Below are 13,780 nucleotides of genomic sequence, written 5' to 3'. Positions count from 1 at the left end.
TATGACAGTTGCGGCCAAGTCCTTTAAAGTACTAAGTAAGAAGAATTCTACATTTATTAACATATTCATTTTTAGTCAAAATAAAAGTGTCGTAAGCTGTGCCGCTTTAAGATACAAATTTATTACTTATTTTCGATTAGATTAACATCTAACAAACATCACAAATTTTACTAGTCCTTCCGTGTATTGCTTCAACACTGAATATTCAAAAGGTACCCGAGTTTTAGGTTCGTATTAAGATATTTCCTTTGAACTGTGCTATTACTATGCTACTATTTGGTATGCTATCACAATAAAAATGTGTACAGGGTGTTGCAGGATTAAATCGACAAAAAAATTCGATTTTTTTAAATAACTTCTATTTTTTTTATGAGGAATATCTCCTTAAAGTTTGTCGACGTAATCCTGAAACACCCTGTATATGTAATTTAAACTGTGATTGAAAAATGATCGACGATTTCTTTGACACGTTTGGCATTGACTCAATACATATGATACACAACATTTTTATTTATAAATAAGTGTGTTTTAATTTACATATGAACAAATTTTTTCCCTAATTTGCCTCATTAGTGGGAACATTCTTTGCCGACGTGTCTTAAATCATTATTGAAATTTATGGACGTTTATTGAATATCTGCTAATATTTTATAAAATATTTTAATTTAATAATAATGCGGTAAATGGGATTAGAATGTATTAAAATGTTAAATTTATTACCAGTCTCTTACGCATATATACGGTGTGCCAAAAATGGGAACATGATTATCGTTGTTCGTTTTCATTTGTGTACTAAGTTTTCATAACCGAAATTTTTCCAATTTTTTTTATAAGCTTGATACGAACGAAATCTTTTCTACCCACGACCTGCTTTTTTTTCGGAAAAATCACTTCAGAGATATTTTTATTAAAAATTTGGCTACGTAGTAATTATTTATAACACAAAATACTGTTTTTAGAAAATCTAGGCTCACGCTTCAGCTTAAAAATCTAGGAGGCTTTGAAAATGCCTGAAGATGAAAAATCTGAGCCTGTTGAATATGTCTATACATATTAGGGAGGCCCAAAAAAGAAACGAATTTTTTTTTCGTGCCTCTCGTGGAAATATGTTAGTTTATCATGTTTTAAGGGCTCCCTCAAAAAATCAGCTCAAAAAAAATTTTTTAGAGGTCGCTCAAGATTTTTAAAAATTTCCAAAATCGTCAAAAAATGATTTAAAAAAAAAATTTTTTTTCTCGTTATTTTATCATTTTCTAGGTTGAAAAAAATCTAGATTCTGAAAATTTCAAATCGATATTTTAATTTCTAAAGGTCACTCATAATTATTTTAACTTTAAAAGTAGTGTACCTAAAATGTTTCCGAGCGACCTCTAAAAATAAATATCAACGAACTAATAATTTTTTTTATTGAATTTGATGAAAAGAATAAAAATAAATCACGACACTTAAAAAATTTCGCGAGGCAAAATTTACTACCGAACTGTGAGTATTGAATATTTACAATTTTTTAATTTTTTAAAATTTAAATAGCAAAAAAAAATCAATTTTTGACGATTTTGGAAATTTTAAAAAATCTTGAGCGACCTCTAAAAAATTTTTTTTTGAGTTGGTTTTTTGAGGGGCCTCTTAAAACATAATAAACTAACATATTTTCACAAGAGACACGAAAAAAAAATATTCGTTTTTTTTTTGGGCCACCGTAATCCATATATAAATTATTTTCGTAATTTTAGTCACAATCTAATATTTTCACAACTTTAGACTCAGTCTTCATAACTGACTAATTTTTAATCTACTGGCATTTCCAAAGCCTTCTAGGTTTTTAAACTGTAGCAAACATATTCTGCATTGAGAAATTTTGTGTTTTCATTTTCAGGTATTTCCAATTTCTTTGCCAGGTTCTTAAAGTGAAATGAAAATTTAAAAAAGTTTGAAATCCGTATGAAAAAAATTTCAGCATCGATAAAATTTGAGATGTAGGGGTGTAAGTGATGCTATTTAAGGATGCAATTAATCATTGCTTAAGATAGACATCTGCAGCTGCAAATTATGATAGATCTATAATTTATGTCAACTAATGCAACTGCAATAAGAAATATGCTCCAAAATGGAGCAATTTCAGTTGATGATTTTGCAGATATTTCATCTTCATCTTAAAGGATCCANACATTCACTTTTTTCCTAACTCTTATAGTTTCATGGCAAAATTGATTTTTCGGAAGGGTGCTTCTGGATTCTGTCGATAAATTTTAAAATGAACCTCAACAAAAATTTTCGAATAGGCTGCTGACAAGCAATGTTAATTTGACGTTTTAAATGTTATTTTACGAATTGTTGCATAAATTATCCATTAGATAAAGAGTTCAAATTAATAATAAAAATAATTTTAATAATGCCGTCCATATTTTCGAACAATGAATATGCTGATATGGTCTTTGTATATGGTTTTTGTGATGGAAACGCCGTGAATATGCAGTAAGATTTCCTCATCGCAGACTACCAGCGAAGGTATTCCAACTTATGCTGATGGACATTTTGCCGCACTTCAGGACGAAGTAAGATCGAATACTATTTTAAACCATTTCGATGAAAATCCATCCTCGAGTGTCAGAAGATCTAGCTATGAGCTAGGTATTTCGTCAAGTTCCATTTGGAGGACTCACATTAGATGTTAGGTACTTAAATATTTCTATTGTTTTCATCATATTTTTTTTTTCTAAAAAAACCACCCTATATCTCAAAAACGAAGCATCTCCTAAATAATTTTAATACTATCGTTCAAACCCAAGGGAAGGGGAGACAAAAAGGCTTATTTGACTTACACGTACGCGAGACTAAGACCAATTTTAATAGGTACTATATTTTTTTAGGTTCTATGAGGAACGTCTTCATAAAGTTTATCGACAGAATCCAGAAGCACCCTTCCGAAAAATCAATTTTGCCATGAAACTATAAGAGTTAGGAAAAAAGTGAATGTACACTTTTTATCGATAACAAACTGTCCTATTTAAAAACAACATTATTTTTTATTTTCAGTAGGGCCGTATTAATTTTTTTTTTATAATTTAATGAGTCCCCATAACTCCGTCACTGGTTTCTTGCAGGACTTCTACTTCTATAGAAAAATGGTATCTTATTAGATGCGTCATGCCAAATTTGGCTTAAATAGCCTTCTTCATTTAGAAGTTATTTAAAAAATTCGAATTTAAAAAAAAAATCATTCGATTTCTAAAATGAAGCGTCTCTGGAAAAAAATTTATACTTCATTTTTTTCTTATTTTTTTTTTATGAGGAATATCTCCTTAAAGTTTGTCGACGTAATCCTGAAACACCCTGTATATGTAATTTAAACTGTGATTGAAAAATGATCGACGATTTCTTTGACACGTTTGGCATTGACTCAATACATATGATACACAACATTTTTATTTATAAATAAGTGTGTTTTAATTTACATATGAACAAATTTTTTCCCTAATTTGCCTCATTAGTGGGAACATTCTTTGCCGACGTGTCTTAAATCATTATTGAAATTTATGGACGTTTATTGAATATCTGCTAATATTTTATAAAATATTTTAATTTAATAATAATGCGGTAAATGGGATTAGAATGTATTAAAATGTTAAATTTATTACCAGTCTCTTACGCATATATACGGTGTGCCAAAAATGGGAACATGATTATCGTTGTTCGTTTTCATTTGTGTACTAAGTTTTCATAACCGAAATTTTTCCAATTTTTTTTATAAGCTTGATACGAACGAAATCTTTTCTACCCACGACCTGCTTTTTTTTCGGAAAAATCACTTCAGAGATATTTTTATTAAAAATTTGGCTACGTAGTAATTATTTATAACACAAAATACTGTTTTTAGAAAATCTAGGCTCACGCTTCAGCTTAAAAATCTAGGAGGCTTTGAAAATGCCTGAAGATGAAAAATCTGAGCCTGTTGAATATGTCTATACATATTAGGGNTTTTTATTAAAAATTTGGCTACGTAGTAATTATTTATAACACAAAATACTGTTTTTAGAAAATCTAGGCTCACGCTTCAGCTTAAAAATCTAGGAGGCTTTGAAAATGCCTGAAGATGAAAAATCTGAGCCTGTTGAATATGTCTATACATATTAGGGAGGCCCAAAAAAGAAACGAATTTTTTTTTCGTGCCTCTCGTGGAAATATGTTAGTTTATCATGTTTTAAGGGCTCCCTCAAAAAATCAGCTCAAAAAAAATTTTTTAGAGGTCGCTCAAGATTTTTAAAAATTTCCAAAATCGTCAAAAAATGATTTAAAAAAAAAATTTTTTTTCTCGTTATTTTATCATTTTCTAGGTTGAAAAAAATCTAGATTCTGAAAATTTCAAATCGATATTTTAATTTCTAAAGGTCACTCATAATTATTTTAACTTTAAAAGTAGTGTACCTAAAATGTTTCCGAGCGACCTCTAAAAATAAATATCAACGAACTAATAATTTTTTTTATTGAATTTGATGAAAAGAATAAAAATAAATCACGACACTTAAAAAATTTCGCGAGGCAAAATTTACTACCGAACTGTGAGTATTGAATATTTACAATTTTTTAATTTTTTAAAATTTAAATAGCAAAAAAAAATCAATTTTTGACGATTTTGGAAATTTTAAAAAATCTTGAGCGACCTCTAAAAAATTTTTTTTTGAGTTGGTTTTTTGAGGGGCCTCTTAAAACATAATAAACTAACATATTTTCACAAGAGACACGAAAAAAAAATATTCGTTTTTTTTTTGGGCCACCGTAATCCATATATAAATTATTTTCGTAATTTTAGTCACAATCTAATATTTTCACAACTTTAGACTCAGTCTTCATAACTGACTAATTTTTAATCTACTGGCATTTCCAAAGCCTTCTAGGTTTTTAAACTGTAGCAAACATATTCTGCATTGAGAAATTTTGTGTTTTCATTTTCAGGTATTTCCAATTTCTTTGCCAGGTTCTTAAAGTGAAATGAAAATTTAAAAAAGTTTGAAATCCGTATGAAAAAAATTTCAGCATCGATAAAATTTGAGATGTAGGGGTGTAAGTGATGCTATTTAAGGATGCAATTAATCATTGCTTAAGATAGACATCTGCAGCTGCAAATTATGATAGCTCTATAATTTATGTCAACTAATGCAACTGCAATAAGAAATATGCTCCAAAATGGAGCAATTTCAGTTGATGATTTTGCAGATATTTCATCTTCATCTTAAAGGATCCAAGAGATGTTTTTTTCAATTCCTTGTTTCCAAAATTGCTTACCGAGTACACTAATGGATTCTAGTACTTGTTACATACGTATTATTACAGGCATATCCACCAAGATCAAATTTTGAGATATAGGAAAATAAAACCTCTTTGTATTTTATAAGATAATTTATTAGTTTCGCTCTATTTAAGTTAACTTCTAATCACACAAAGCTCTTCACCAAGCTTGAACGGCGCCATAAGTGGAAGGAAGGTAACTTCCGTATCCGTAGCTTCCATAACCTCCAATTCCGTAACCTCCCACTCCGTAGTAGCTAGTGGGTGCGAGACCATGAGAGTAGGTCTTGACGACCTGAGGGACCCTAACAACCACTGGTTGTGGTACTCGTACAGCTACTGGGGTAGGCACATCAACAGGAACAGCTTGGGGTACTCCAACTGGCACTGGATGAGGTTCCTGAAGAAATATGAATCCATACATTCGGAAAACAGCGTTCTAAAACAACTCACCCTAACAGCCACAGGTCTTGGTACGTCTACGGCCACTGGTCTGGTCACCTCGACGTTGTAAGGCCTTGGTACTTCGTATGGGGTAGGTACGTTGACTCTTACAGGGACTGGGTGTGGTACGCTGACTGGGTACGCTTTTGGTACGTCGTAAGGTACCTGGACGTGGACAGGGACTGGTACTGGATTGGGAACATCTACTGGTACGGGGTGTGGTACCGATACGGTTTTCGTGACGGTTACAGGGACAGGTTGTGGTACCGCTACTGGCACTTGTTGGGACAAGTGACGTACCTCGTGGGTGTCCTGGACGAGTCCCACTGAACCAACTGTCAAGTAAAATAGAAATAGGTTGTGAGTGTTAGGAATTGAGTTTTGCCCAATTACTTACTTCCATAAGAGTTGGCATAGCCTAAGCCGCTTCCGTAGACTAGTCCTCCAAGTCCGGAGTAAGAAAGGAGGTTTGTGCCTAGGCCGATGTGTTCCAAGCTACGTTTGGAGTTCTTGGCGGCGGGCTTCTTAGCGTTCTCGGCGGCATTGACGGCTGCCAAGGCAAGTAGCGCCAAACACTGGAAGAAACAATAAATCATTGGATTTACAAAATTGACAGGTTACGTTGGAAATGTTGCAAGCAGTCAGAGTTCAGGGTACAACCTGCTCTTAACATTGACAAAACATTAACACAATTTTTTATTAAATATAACAAACATAATAAATTTATGTAAATACATTTAAGGCAAATTTATATTTGTCGAAAGAATAATATAGTTGAGTATCATCAGCTCGAAAGTGTGATTTTTAGTAAGATTGAACTTTGTTGAACTCAGAAGTATAAATCGTGAAATATGAGGACCTAGAACAGATCCTCGTGGCACTCCGCTGTTGACTGGGCAATGACAATACAAATTATTATGTACAGAACATTTTTTTGCCAGTAAATACACTTACAACAGAAAAACTGAATTATTAAAGCCAATATAATGCAGCAACTAACTTATTATTATCAGTAGCTTCTATTATATTATCTATTACTTGCAAAAAAACTGTAATTTGCACGAAATCCTGACTGATCCAAGTGAGATCTTATTTGCTCAAAGGCATATTTTTCAAATAATTTTGGTAGCAAGAGAAGGACGCTTATTGCCCTGAAATATACAGGGTGATTTACAAATGCTGACCAAAAATGAAACCTCGTATTCTTTGGTAAATTTTAAGGGGTCTTTCCTATCATGTTTTTATCTTCGTTAAAAAGATACAGGGTGTTATACTTCAAAAAATATTTTTAATTTTTTTAAATTTAAAAACTAATAGGTAAGTGAAATAATTTGAAATTGGGCCCATATATTTATGTAAATATTGTCCTAAATATGAGTGCTTTTCTTAAAATGTACATGCTCCAGGGGCGGACATATAGGGTATCGGTGGCAAATTTTTCTAAATAGAAGAGTACGCCACTGCTTTACGGTCATCGATCATGATATTTTCGGATTCATCTTTTAATTTTCTACAAATTACTACTCTCTTATGTTTTTCGAAAAGAGCCTGATTTTCGAGTAAAACTTAAAAAAACGAACTGAGAACGCACTTCGATATTCAAATATAATACTTTTTAAAATTAGATAGTGAGCTGCGATAGCAACTTTGATATTCTGAGCAGTTAGAAGAAATAATAAATAATGCTTTACATTAGATTCATGCAACAATACATTTCCAACAAATTACATTTTCGTTACTAAAAAGATGTCGGGTCTCTCTCTGTCCGTGAAAATGGAGGTATTTTTGAGCATTTACTCAAATAAAATCATTGAAATTATGACTAATGTTATTAATTTCGTTATTCGAATAAAAAACCGAATGATTAGTGCTTGTCGTGTCATTTAAGTAAAAGTGTTTTCAGATAGTTTTTTAAGTTTTACTCGAAAATCAGGCTTTTTTAGAAAAACATAAAAGAATAGTAATTTGTAGAACATTGAAAGACGAATCCGAAAATATTATGGTTGTTACCGGAAAGAAGTGGTGTACTAAACTTCTGCAAAAAATTAAGGAAGCAAAAAAAAAATTCGAATTTTTCAGAATGCTGTATCTCAGTTAAAAATAATCGTATCAAGGTTTTAAAAAAAGCATTTTGAAGCGCCGAATGTCTAGTTTCCAGATTTCTTAGCTCAAAATTTTTAGGAGCGACAGTCATCGCGAAATTCTAAGAAATAAGACTAAAAAAAATGTTTTCAATTTTTTGTTTTTTTTTTCTCGGTACACAAAAATCATGATATGGACTTGATAGCCTGTTGTTCATTCAGCTTTAATTTCTTTTTTTAAATTTTTCTCTACGTTAATTTGACCCGGAGATATTCGACTACGAATACAAAAGCATCCTTTTGGCTTTAACCATCGATATCTCAGCAACTAATGATCAGACAGAAAATTGACGAGCAGTTTCGAAATCTCGAATAAATGTCCTACAAGGCTATGTAGCGTTCTTGGAAGAAAAAAAATTTCTTTCATCCTCGACATTAACTTGAAAAAAGTGAAAAAAAGTGACTTTTTGACTTGTTTTGCTAAGTCGACCGCATCTTTGCTAATATCGATGGAGAGTCTAATGCTTGTACGAATTTTTACACCTCGATGTACCCCCAAAAGCTCCGTAAATGGGCAGATCGATCTATCGAACGGTTTTTCCGGACCGCTTAATCAAAATTTCAGAAAAATTTAAAGGAGTAAAATTTACATTTCTGAGCACCCTGTAACGTTCGTAAAAATGATAAATTTGATTTTTTTTCAATTCTTTCACAATTGGGCATTTTTGCTCATTGAATTTGAAAAAAAAAAAATAATTTTTGAAAAAAAAAACTTTTTTTATTTGTACTCTTTCCGTACCGTAATTTCCTTTACTTTGAATTAACAAAATTGTTTAAAAGTTGATACCCCTAAGATTGGTGTAGTCCTCGATCTGCGAAAAAATAGTGCGTATTATCCTAAACTTTCTTACGAAGCTAACAAGTGTGAAAAAACAGTTTTCTTTTTAAACTCTATCTTTGATTCAAAGGAACCAACCAACAGTTTTTCCCAAAACTAACAATATTTTTTGTAATTGTAGTGAAAAAACTTAATCAAAAGTTTTTGTAGATATCAATTTCTTTAATTTTTTTTCTTCTTCTTATTTGGAAACTAGACATTCGGCGCTTTAAAATGCTTTTTTTAAAACCTTGATACGATCATTTTTAACTGAGATACAGCATTCTGAAGAATCACTAAAAATTCGAAAAATTTTTTTGCTCCCTTAATTTTCTGCAGAAGTTTATTTTATTTAGTAAAATATGCCACCGATACCCTGTATCTCCACACTGGAGCATGTAAACTATAGGAAAAGTCCTCAGATTTTGAACAATATTTACATAAATACATGTGCCCAATTTCATATTTTCACTTTTTAAATTATTTAAAAAAACTAAAAATATTTTTTGAAGTTTAACACCCTGTATCTTTTTAACGAAGTGTCCTAGATAAAAACTTTATAGGAAGTACACCCCTTAAAATTAACCAAAGAATACGAGGTTTCATTTTTGGTCACCATTTGTGAATCACCCTGTATAACATCATTTACTTTTGGTCAAAGTGAAGTATTTGGAACTTCCATTGATTTAGAAAGGCTCTCTTATTAACACAAAAATTAATTACATGGCTAAGTATTGGTAATAAATCGGGGCAAAGCCTTAGTATCATTTGAAATTAATTCCATCTAATCGTACCGCACTGGATTTAATTGAAAGATGACTTAAATATATTTCATCTTTTGAAATCAACTGAAATCTAACGGCATCTTTAATTACTCCAGATAAAAATTTATGGTTGTCAAGTCAACTGAAAAATCAGAATTTATAAAATCATTAATAATATTTGTATCGGCACTGGAAGCACTGTTGTTTTGTTTTTGCTACGACATTTTAATTCCTGCCACACATCATCCTTGTCTTTTACACCTTTCCTTTTCTAATTCTATTATTTATTGCTATGTTGACACAATTCTATGTAGTATTATATTTCCCGTTTATAAAATCATGTTCATCATCATCATATCTGTGTGCAAAATGATATTCAAAATAATTTTTTAAGTCGAGTCAGTCATTCGTGCCATGGAATCTAACTGTATAAATTCGTGCATAATTTTTATATTTCTCCTTCGAAAATCTTCACCTTCCTGTTTGCCCTACTGATTGGTTTGTTACATAACATCTCGTTTGAGAAAAAATGCCGACAGAAATTGCAAATTTCACGGAATCATGTCAAACAAATTTACGCCTCAGCGACGCAGGAGTAGCCTATTTAAATATTACCATACATAATGAGGCAAAGTGATGCAATCGTATCCACATAATTTACAGCTCGCTTTAAGGTATTTTTGAATTCCTTCAAATGCAATAATTCATCCGATGGATATCCTCCTCAAAGCTGGCTCGCCTTGATGCCTTCCCAGCAAAAAATATAAGCTTTTAACGCAGTTTTCACGCCGTAGGAAGATAATTTTGACCAGCAGTAGTTTCGGACGCAAATTTGTCGAGGGATGCCTCGTTTTTGCCCTGCACCCTTCCATAATTAAATTTTCTTGTACAGGGTGTCCGTTTAAACTCCTCAGTTCGATATCTCGAAAACAAAGAGAGATATCTATAACATATTCATGTGAGGATGACAATGCTCTTCTTAGCTAAATAGTTGTGTGTTCAAAAATATATTTTCAGGTTTAAATATCTCTAAAAACAATAATTTTCCCAGTTGTCGAACAATCTTTTCGCTTTGCCGCGCCTTCTGTACCGTAACGAAGAGATGTTTCATTTTCCCTCAGAACTGAAGTCATTTATATAAGCTTCACAATAGTTTCTACAGATTCTAGATATCTTTTTTAGTTTTCGAGATATCTATATGGGGAGTTTTAAGCAGGACACTCCATATACGGTGCGTCGCATTTTAAATCGATTGATTTCCAAACAGTTCAGTCAAAAGGGATGTCTACTAAGGTTTATTTTTGGGGTTAAAAATCAAGAAAACTGTGCTAACAATTGTTTGGTAACAGTTTCATAGTTAACATGATTATATTCAACAAAATTTGTCAGAAGGAAGACGAAGAGTAGTTACATTTTGCAGCCAACTAGAAATAGTGTATACAGATCTCGGATATCTTTTTTACTTTTTGAGATATCGGAACGGGGAGTTCTAACTGTAACACCCTGTATGCAGTCTCATTTCAAATAGATTTGTTTTCAAACTGCTTCACCTAAAGGTCTGCTGAAGTTTATTTTAGGGATTAAAAATCAAGAAAGCCGTGTGTGCTAGCAATTGTTTAGTTGTAAGCAACGTGATTATGCCCAACAGAATTCTGTTAAAAAGAATAAGGTGCATTTAGCAGTCAACTCGGATAAAACCGGAAATAGCGTTTTCTTCGGTACAGTTTTTCAATAAATCTCCTGTTTATCTGAAATTAGTTTGCTAACGCGAAATAGTTCGAGACTGTAATTGTTTCCCTTTAAGTAAATCTGATATAATTAACACTTGCTAAGTTTAGAAGAGAAACTGCAAGTTTCTGCATGCATTGTAGGAACAAAAGCACAACGCAAAAGCGTAGTAAGCAAACCATTTACAACGTGAACTATTGTGAAATAGAATTTAGCCTTGTTTGCAATGAACAAAAGCTAGATGTGTCAGTAAGTCCTCATTTATGTAACATGATTTGATACTTAGGGTAATACAGGGTGAAGAGTTTTGCGAATTTTTAATAAAAATCACTTTGTATACTTTTCAAATCGTTGGGTACTTTGATACATTGTAAAGATTTTCTTTGAATTTTCAGTAAAAGCGTTAAAATAATTAGTCTAGGGATGATGTTTATATACTTGTATTGTTTTGTTTATTAAAAATGTTCTTTTTACTGCGATATCTAGTTAGATAAAAAAACCACTAATGATGAAATAAACAGAGAATATATGTTGTGAAAGATGAAAAGTTCTTAACTGCTGAAACCATTTTTTTTCTTAAACAGTTTATGAATGAATGCGATGCCCTGTATATTTTGCATAACTGGAACAGTTACGATGGCACACTGTTATCATTTCTTTCAAAAATATTTATGGATCTGCGTTTCAGAAGAACCTTATCTAATCAGTGAAGAATTTGGAACTGAATCCCATATAAAAGCAATTTGTTACATAACTGATAAATATTATGACACATTTGAAAATTCTGCGCGTCTATTTTGGGACTATTAGTAATACCCTAGCTTTATTAATATTTATTCAAAAAACTCACCAAGATCGTTCTCATTTTAATGCTCTAAAACTACCAAAACTCCGTGCACTGACAGAAATAGCAAGCAGGTTGTCCTTTTATATATCAAAACTCAAAGATACAAAAGCGACGTGAAGGACGCTCAGTGGTGGTCGGTTGAAGCCCGGGTCTTCCTTTTTCGTCGGGTCTTGTCTTTTAACAGGGCGTTAACATTGCTACTTGCGATTTTACAGGAAATTGTTTGTTTTAATTAGTTTTTACAAGCTAGATAGATTAGAGCTAATCAGTTTAACCTTTTCCGTTATAAAATAAATGAATATCGATATATGAAGATTACATGGCCAACTGTGGATTGCGCGTTACTTAAATTTAAACGCTGGCATTTGGTATATGAGCATAAATAAATATGTTAAATGTTTCTAATTTTTTTACTTTTTTGTTTTTTTTTCAGCTAAAGGCAACTTCCAGATCCAATACTGTTTGTAAAATACGCGTTTCTTAAACATTTTTCTTTTAATTGCTTTTTAAGTATGTACGGATTACAGCTGTAGGTTATACGGGCTGTCCCAATATTCTGTGTACCTATGCGAACCTTACACAGGGTGATTCACAAATGGTGACCAAAAGTGAAACCTCGTATTCTTTGGAGATTTTTAAGGGGAGTGTTTCCTATAAAGTTTTTATCTAGGACGCTTCGTTAAAAAGAAACAGGGTGTTAAACTTCAAAAAATATTTTTTTAATTCCTTTAAAAATGAAATAATTTGAAATTGGGCACTCTCTTATTTTTTTTTTTTGAAAACGTAAGAGAGTCTGTAGAAAATTCTGTAATCTGTAGAAAATTAAAAGACGAATCCGAAAATATCATGGTTGTTATCGTAAAGCAGTGGCGTACTATTTTATTTGGAAAAATGTGTCTCCGCCACTGGAACATGTTAATTTTAGCAAAAGCCCTCAGATTTTGGATAATGTGTACAAAAATACATGTGCCCAATTTCATATTATTTCATTTAGATACTAGTTTTTAAATTATTTTAAAAAATTAAAAGTGTAACACCCTGTATGTTTTTAACGAAGCGTCCAAAATAAAAACTTTATAGGAAAGAGTGCCCTTAAAATTTTTCCCAAACTTGCTTCGTTTATAGAGCTGCTAAAAAAAATAAAGTTTTCAAATAAATCTAAAAAGCTTGTGTACATATGTCACCATTCGAAATGGGAAAAATACTGTTTTTTATTAGTTTTGTTTCAAATAGTCCTTTAAATTTTGATTTTTATTGGTTGAATATTTTCAACGACAGAGTAAGTAATAATAGAATGAATAATACCTATATGATATCTTATAAAGAAAAGAACATTTAAGTTTTATGTCAATTTTACGACTAAAATTTTGATGAAAATAGAGAATGTTTCGAAACGTTTGACAAAAATAAACTTATAAAATTTTGTTACAGAAATACCCAATTACATAATAAAGGAAAAAATATTTCTAAGTCTATGCTCATATTTTTTGCAAGTACCAATCAGTTCAGTTTTCAGTTTTTATTTAACCACACAGACAAGGGTTGATTTTGTTTTTTTTTAAGTTTTTAACCGTTTTCGAATAAGCAGTTATTGTAAAACCTATTACCAACACGTTTTGAATATAAATCTTTAAATGTTATAAAAAATGGTTGATTTAATAATAAAAACAAAATAATTGGAATATGTGGAAATAGCTGAATGAAGTGATTTACTGCAGAGATAAATTTAGTTTAAACATTTTACTCTTACTTA

General features: G+C 31.4%; 1 protein-coding gene across 1 annotated transcript; it reads right to left on the bottom strand.

Annotated features, from left to right (window-relative positions):
* Positions 1–5,382: 5,382 nt before the first annotated feature.
* On the bottom strand, positions 5,383–12,125 carry LOC108907461 (tetra-peptide repeat homeobox protein 1-like). The gene is made up of 4 exons (XM_018711158.1): positions 12,031–12,125; positions 6,128–6,305; positions 5,740–6,065; positions 5,383–5,686 (listed from the first exon to the last, which is right to left on the bottom strand). Exons 1-4 carry the CDS (start codon positions 12,043–12,045, stop codon positions 5,447–5,449), a joined length of 759 nt encoding a protein of 252 aa, XP_018566674.1. The 5' UTR covers positions 12,046–12,125; the 3' UTR covers positions 5,383–5,446.
* Positions 12,126–13,780: the final 1,655 nt, after the last annotated feature.

This window comes from Anoplophora glabripennis, unplaced genomic scaffold, assembly GCF_000390285.2.
Source record: "Anoplophora glabripennis isolate ALB-LARVAE unplaced genomic scaffold, Agla_2.0 scaffold20, whole genome shotgun sequence".
NCBI classification, from domain to species: domain Eukaryota; kingdom Metazoa; phylum Arthropoda; class Insecta; order Coleoptera; family Cerambycidae; genus Anoplophora; species Anoplophora glabripennis.
The sequence above is the reverse complement of the archived record's forward strand: the minus strand, read 5'-3'. Positions and strand labels throughout refer to the sequence as shown.